General features: G+C 47.9%; 2 protein-coding genes across 2 annotated transcripts; both read left to right on the top strand.

Annotated features, from left to right (window-relative positions):
• Nucleotides 1-757: 757 nt before the first annotated feature.
• LOC124172765 lies at nucleotides 758-1,894 on the top strand. The gene has a single exon (XM_046552254.1). The coding sequence runs from the start codon at nucleotides 758-760 to the stop codon at nucleotides 1,892-1,894; it is 1,137 nt and encodes a 378-aa protein (XP_046408210.1).
• A 191-nt stretch (nucleotides 1,895-2,085) lies between these two features.
• Nucleotides 2,086-2,556, top strand: LOC124172764. The gene has a single exon (XM_046552253.1). It carries the CDS (start codon nucleotides 2,086-2,088, stop codon nucleotides 2,554-2,556), a length of 471 nt encoding a protein of 156 aa, XP_046408209.1.
• Nucleotides 2,557-7,743: the final 5,187 nt, after the last annotated feature.

Below are 7,743 nucleotides of genomic sequence, written 5' to 3'. Positions count from 1 at the left end.
AAACTCCACAGTTATGAATGTCTCTCTGCTTAAAATGCTCTGGCGATGACACTTCCCAATCCCTTTCAGTGCATCCAAATAAGACACTAAGCACTTTTATCCATCTTTGAATGGCAAAATTATTAGTGTGGTGAATAACATCTGCAGCAGGGTCATAGACTTCTAATTTCCTTTCTAATGGCAAAGCAACAATAAGGGTCCAGTGTGAGTTGCAAACATTGAGGGGAATGACTATTCTAGTAACACAGGAAAGGTCAGATTTACCAAAGATTGCCATTGGCCGGGATTGAAAGATTTTTCCAGTGACATATTGATAAATAACTGGATCCACTGAAAAAAACTGAAGGGACAGACTCAGCAATTTTCCACAAGAAAGCTGCGATGATCATGTCATACAGCCAACCTCTCTAAAAATCAGGGAAGACTTTACGAATTGCACTGACTTCCTCCGGTGGTATTAGAAAATCTAAGAACTTCAATTCATACATTTTGACGGAGAATGAACCAACCTTGCAAACTTCTTTGGCCTTCTAGAATTCCCTTCTAGAAGTTTCTTTAATGTTCAAGAAAAGTAAGATAGAACATACTGGAAGTTGGCAAATTGAATAAATACTGCGGCCTTTCGGCCGGCAGTTCAGTGTGGAATTATACACGAATCAATAAACATCGTCCAAACCATTCCATCGAATCTTCATTGATAGCAGCCTACTTCGACGCCTGCTACATTGGTGACCCCGAACTACGAACGCAACCAGCAATGCCCAGCAAGGACGAAAAAATCGCCGAGCTTACTCGTCAACTGAACGACCTTCGAACAGAACTCCAGACTGCGGCTATGCAACATGCGGAAGCACAACAGGCGCTTGTTGGACAACAGCAGCAGGCCCTCGCCAATCAGGCCCAACAATTTCAACAGGCATTTGCGGCAGAGCAGCAAAAACCGCAGCCACTTTTGCCGCCACAGCAACCACCGCAGCAGCAGCCTTCGCAACCTCCGCCACCCCAGCACGACGCCGAAGCAAATGCCGCACGACTCCAGGCAACCAATCAAAACGAGGCATGCCGCGTAGCCGTGAAACTACCGTCCTTCTGGCCAAGTAAGCCTTTAGTTTGGTTCGCACAAGCCGAGGCGCAGTTCGAGCTTGCCAACATAACACGGGAAGAGACTAAATACAACCACGTCGTCTCCATATTGGACAAACATTTCGCCGAGGAAGTGGAAGACATTCTATCAAATCCACCAGCTCAAAACCGGTATGAACACCTGAAGAATGAGCTTATCCGCCGCCTTTCACTCTCCGAGGAAAAGAGGGTTAGGCAACTCCTTCAGGCTGAAGAACTTGGGGATAGGCAGCCGTCGCAACTCCTACGCCATCTGCGCTTACTCAACGGATCATTCCAAATCCAGGATACACTCTTGCGACAAATATGGCTGACGCGCCTTCCAATTACCGTCCAAGCTATTCTGCAAGCACAGACAACACTGCCGCTAGACGAACTCGCCAAAATCGCCGATCGGATCGTCGAGATCACACCGCTGCCTCCACCACCAGCCCTAGCCGTCAACGCTGTTGCCAGCTCAACGGACACTTCAGCTCCCGCCGTCTGCGCTACAACAAGCTCAACAGATTTCTCTTCGCTGGCCAGACGACTGGGGAGCCTCGAAAAACAACTAACGGCTCTCCTCTCGCAACTAAACGATCAGCACCGGCGCTCACGCAGCAGTTCCCGCAGCCGAGACTATTTTCCCTCACGGTCCAGAAGCCCCTCCCAGACTTACCACCCAGCCGACGACGCCAGCTTGTGCTACTACCATCGGCGCTTCGGTAATGCAGCCAGGAGGTGCCAAGCGCCCTGCTCCCGAGCTACGGAAAACTCCAGCGGCGAGCAGTGACGGCGGCCACCGCCCACCCTATAGGGAGCAGCCGCCTTTTCATTACTGATAAATACTCCCGTCATCGATTTCTCGTCGATACCGGCTCTGATCTGTCAATCTTTCCGGTAAAGTTCTGCAATGACAGACGAGTGGAAACCAACTACGATCTCTCCGCGGCCAACGAATACCGGATCAGCACATATGGGACGATGCCACTCCGACTCAACTTAGGCCTTCGTCGTGATTTTGTCTGGCGTTTCACCGTCGCCAAAGTCAGCGAGCCACTCATTGGAGCGGATTTCCTCGATCATTTTCACCTGGTTCCGGATTTAAAAACTAGCCAGCTCATCGACCAAGTTACTGGCCTGTGTACTCAGGGACACCGTGCTTTTTCTCGTCAGGCCAGCATTCGGACAATCCCCGGCACAACAGCGTATCGCCGCCTGCTCGCCAAGTTTCCTGAAATCACCAAACCTCCAGGCGCTCCAAGAGAAGTGCGCCATCAAACACAGCATCACATCGAGCTTACACCTGGACCTCCCATATATCATCGAGATCGACGCCTGGCCCCAGACCGCCTCCGCGCTGCTAAAGCTGAGTTCGATGCCATGCTCCGCGAAGGTACGGCACGTCGCTCCAACAGCCCCTTCGCCTCGCCTCTGCACATGGTCCGCAAATGAAACGATGGGTGGCGCCCATGCGGTGACTATAGGAAGCTCAACGGTCGAACTATCCCAGATCGCTATCCAGTTCGCACTCTGCAAGATTTCTCCGTTGCCCTCCACGGCTGCAACATTTTTAGCGTTGTCGACTGGGCAAAAGCCTTCACACAAATTCCCATGGCTCCAGAGGATATCCCCAAAACAGCCATTATAACTCCATTTGGCCTTTTTGAATTCAACTTCATGCCATTTGGACTTCGGAACGCCGCGCAGACCTGGCAGCGTTTCATCGACGGAGCTCTAGAAGGACTTCCTTTCTGCTACGCCTATCTGGACGATATCCTTGTGTTCTCACACACGGAAGAGGAGCATCTTCAGCATCTCCACACCCTCTTCGAACGCCTTTCTCACTATGGAATCGTCATTAATCCAGCCAAATGTGTCTTCGGAGCTACAAAAGTCACCTTCCTCGGGTACTCCGTAACTTCTGATGGGTGCTCACCCCTACCCGAAAAAGTTGCTGTCATCAACGACTTTCCACAGCCGAAGACCATTCGAGACCTCCGTCGTTTCCTGGGTATGCTCAACTCTTACAGGCCCCACATTCCACACGCAGCTTCAGCCCAGACACCACTCAACGCGCTCCTGCAAGGTCCTTCAGTCAAGAGTTCCACGCCAATCACCTGGACTCAGGAACTTCTTCACAGCTTCCAAGAATGCAAAACCCGTCTCGCCCGGGCTACCATTGTAGCTTACCTGGACCCTGAAGCTTCCCTGGCCCTCTTCGTCGACGCCAGCCAGACTGCGATTGGTGCTGCTTTGCAGCAACGCTCAGGTGACAATTGGCAACCGCTCGCTTTCTTTTCACGGAAACTAAAGCCGTCGCAACGGATGTGGAGCACCTATGACAGAGAACTCTACGCGATGTATCAGGCAGTGAAACACTTCCGTAACATGGTAGAAGACCGCGACTTCGCCATTTTACGGACCACAATCCATTGACTTTCGCCTTTAGCCATCGTACCAAGAACGCTGACAGCTGCTCGCCACGTCAGTTGAAACACCTGGAGTTCATCACTCAATTCACAACTGACGTACGCCACGTCTCCGGCCAGAACAATGTCGTCGCCCACTGTCTGTCAAGAGTGGAATCTGTCAGCGCCTCTACACCGTTAGACTTCGTCGCCTTGCCCCGTTCGCAGGACACCGACGAAGAACTTCGTGGACTCCTCGACAGCGGTACTTCACTCAAGCTTTCTCAAATGCCAATTCCTGGAACAACCGTCAAACTCTGGTGTGACACATCTATGGACACGCCTCGACCCTATATCACAACACCGTGTCTTTGATCAAGTCCACAGTCGTGACCATCCCGGTTCCAACTCCACTCTTAAAAACATATCCAACCGCTACGTTTGGCCGTACATGTCCAAGGACTGTCGCACTTGGGTTCGCAATTGCCTTCCATGCCAGCGATCCAAAGTACATCGTCACGTATTGTCTCCTCTGGCTAACTTCACCATACCTACAGCACGTTTCGACCACGTCCACGTCGATATCGTCGGACCTCTGCCTTACGCCTCTGGGTTCCGATATATTCTCACGATGATCGACCGCTTTTCACGTTGGCCGACAGCAGAACCTCTCGCCGACATCACTGCCGAATCCGTCTGCCGAGGTTTTCTCCTACGATGGGTTGCCCACTACGGTTGTCCAAAACGCCTCACCTGCGATCGAGGACGACAGTTCGAATGAGGACTCTTCAAAAAGCTCTGCGCCACCCTGGGCATTGCTCTTCACCCTACCACAAGCTACCATTCTCAAGCTGATGGAATGCTAGAACGTTGGCACCGCCCTCTCAAGACAGCACTAATGACGCACTCCCCGGAGTCCTGGATCGACGCACTGCCAATGGTTCTCCTCGGACTCCGCACCACCTGGCGCGAGGGCCTGTAGGCTTCACCAGTGGAACTCCTCTATGGAGAACGGCTACGTCTCCCGGGTGATTTCTTCGCCGACTCTCCGGCAAGCATCGGTTCTGAGGATCTGGTCTCTCGGTTGCGTACTCACATGTCAAAAGTGAGACCAACTCCTGCGACTCATCATTCCAACAGCCGGAAAATCTTTGTTCACAAAGCTCTAGCCACGACGTCGCACGTATTCCTGCGACAAGACGCAGTTCGGACGGCCCTCCAGCCACCATATCTAGGGCAATATCCAGTCATCACCCGCAGCGAGAAAACATTCACCATCAACATCAACGGGAAACCAACAGTCGTCTCCATCGACCGACTTAAGCCTGTGCACATTCTCCAGCCGGACGATTTTCAAGAAAGGACATCGAGACCTTCTGAACAGACCTCCGGAAAACCATCTTCCGCGCCATCGACCGGGACGTCGCCTTCGCCCGCGGACACCTCTGCCGCCCCCCCTCCAACGACGCGCTCGGGTCGGACTCTTCGTTCACCTGTACGCTACAACGCCAGCTGTTTTTACCCGGGGGGAAGTAGTGTGGCGGCCGCACCTCTTGCCTCGCCGCCACACCGCTTGCCCGGAGACAAGTTAAAGCACGCTCCGTCATCGCCTTCTACCAACAGTCCAGATAGCCCAGCGGTAGCGCGGTCGCCTCCCAAGCGGGCGGCCCGGGTTTGATTCTCCGTGTCGGAAAGTTTTATTATTTAATTTTTCTGGCCTTCTAGAATTCCCTTCTAGAAGTTTCTTTAATGTTCAAGAAAAGTAAGATAGAACATACTGGAAGTTGGCAAATTGAATAAATATTGCGGCCTTTCGGCCGGCAGTTCAGCGTAACTTTGGGTAAATCCGGCCCTGAACAAGGCTATGTGGAAAGTGGTTCATAACGAGGTTGGTTACATTCAAAATAATTCAACCTTTCCACCTCGTGCTAATCAGTTACGTGATCATTTTGTGGATTCTATATATTAAATGGTGTGTGAGTGAAATCTGTGAGTTTTTTAAGCCAATAACTTGTTTTCAAGTTCCCAATTGGGTGATCGTGAAGGAAAATGTAAACCACTGCCTATATCAAATATTGTAAATTATATTTCTGATGCTTAAGGATATAGGAATTCAGTCGCATCGACTCTTTACGACTTTGAAAAAGCATTTTACAGCGTCAAGCAGCCTGCCTTGTAAAGAAAGCTAGATTGTAGTGGGCTTAAAGAAGTAGCATCAAATTTAATTAAGTTATATTTTTCGCCCGATTACTTATGGCAGTGCATTGGCCGACCCTAAAAAAATATGCTAGATTTTTAATACCGTCCCATTATCATTTCGTTCGTTTTGTATGACGGGGTATCCTTGTGCCCCCCCTGAACAAAATCCTGGATACGGCCTTGCTTGTGCCCCTCCCAGAAAGAAATCCTGGATCCGCCCCTGTGGCAGTGAAAGGTTAGGGGGCATTTCTTCTAGTATCTTATGAATTGGGAGACTTTATTAAAAATCAGTACAATTGACAACTCATACAGTTGGTGGAAACATCAAACCTTTGGAATTGTCGAATTATTTTGTTCGAATGGCATGACATTTCCGCTGGTAAAGCTAAGGGTGAACAATACCATGTATTCGCGATAGCAGGTAAGCTGACCGTTCCTAGCAGACGACGTAGTTAACCATTTTCCCCCATCTCCTACGCCCCTTTTACATTGGCGCACAATATTTCTGTATCGAGATAACTCTTGCATTTGGATTCAAGGTCTAATATATTGAGCAGGAACCGAATTAGTAATAATCTTAGCTCTGCTTGCATTACCAATTTTATAACTTCGTCCCGGTTATGTTCCGCTCAAAGATCGGCTAATTTACCACGTAAGTGTCACGATCGTTCCCTTTATTTTTAATTTGATCAATCTTAAACGAAAATGACAACGTTTTCTATAGTTAAAAGCCTTAATCAAATCACCATTATCTTTCACAATGTAATTTTCCTCCAGTTCCTTACGTACGCAAACTCATATGTGGGTGAAAGCAACATGGCCGCCAGACGAGCGTCCAAGCTTCACCCCACCCCCCGCCACTGCCGATCTAGTGTATATATCTGTGATTCCGCCCCAGGCAAGTAAGGTTCGGTTCAGATATCGGACTTTAGTTGCATATTGCACCGCTAGAGTATAACGTATGCAGTAGGCCTACAATCGAAAAATGAGGTATTTTCAACGATAAGTGGCATAATATAAATATTTATTGATACATTTATTCATGGAAATTTTTTGAACGATTAATGCTACATCATAGAAAGTTTAGAATCATTTTTAAGATTTAAAGAGCGTAAATGGATAATGGCCTTGCGTAAGACGAAGTAGGGCTTAAATTCATTTTCTGGCCAAATGATTGAATTATTATTAACCAAAAACAGTTTCTTTGCAGTAAATTGAAAAAATGATGAATTTCAATGTAGGGTCCATTTATTTTATCAAATGAAAAGAAAATTGTCTTAAAACGGGGATATTTGGCCTGTTCTATAGGTGTGCTGTTGACGGATAAAAGGGTAACTAGAAAACATCGATTCTATACTGAGTTTTGATTGCAATGTCTTATATCAACTAGTAGCGTTGTGGGTCAAACTTTACTTAGGATTTGCTGTCCACGGAATTCGTAATCGTGTCAAAAATTGTTTAAAATATTCTCCGTCTATGCTATTGCGTCCTGATATATGTTTCAGGCGATTCATTAATTGTTGGCTTTTATATTCCTTTCTTCTTTGAGCATTCTAAAGTATTTCATTTTCACGCATACTCGTAGTGAATGCAGTTTCCTTGTGGAATTTTGTGATGTTTGTCAATGATGAGTGCAGCCCCCTCCAACTCCCGGCCGCTAGGTGGCCCCAAAAGCTTCCGCGCGAGGGAATCGCCGATAGATGATGGTAGTGGGTGTCCGCGCGTCCAGCATTACGAAATTGCATTGAACTAAATATGATTCTTGATCGCTGGAACAACGAACTTAAAATGCCTTTAACTGAATTGAACACTAAGACGCAATTTAATAGCCTTTTAATTTAATTGACAGCCAGTTAGAAAGTCCATGTACAAAAAACATTGGCTTTAGAAGGAATTGAATATGAGATGTTATCGTCTGCTAGCAGTCGTATTTTATTAGCTCTACTACATAAAACAGAAGTTATTACGTCCCAATCGCCAAAAATTTATAACATCACGGTTAAACACGGTTCACCATCTATCGGCATCAACA

Source organism: Ischnura elegans (assembly GCF_921293095.1).
Source record: "Ischnura elegans chromosome 13 unlocalized genomic scaffold, ioIscEleg1.1 SUPER_13_unloc_2, whole genome shotgun sequence".
Classification (NCBI taxonomy): Eukaryota; Metazoa; Arthropoda; class Insecta; order Odonata; family Coenagrionidae; genus Ischnura; species Ischnura elegans.
Note: the sequence above shows the minus strand (reverse complement) of the source record. Positions and strands in the feature narration are given on the sequence as shown.

Excerpts from the sequence above, each read along its gene's own strand:
- LOC124172765 (XM_046552254.1), top strand. The coding sequence starts at position 758 with ATGCCCAGCAAGGACGAAAAAATCGCCGAGCTTACTCGTCAACTGAAC.
- LOC124172764 (XM_046552253.1), top strand. The coding sequence starts at position 2,086 with ATGCCACTCCGACTCAACTTAGGCCTTCGTCGTGATTTTGTCTGGCGT.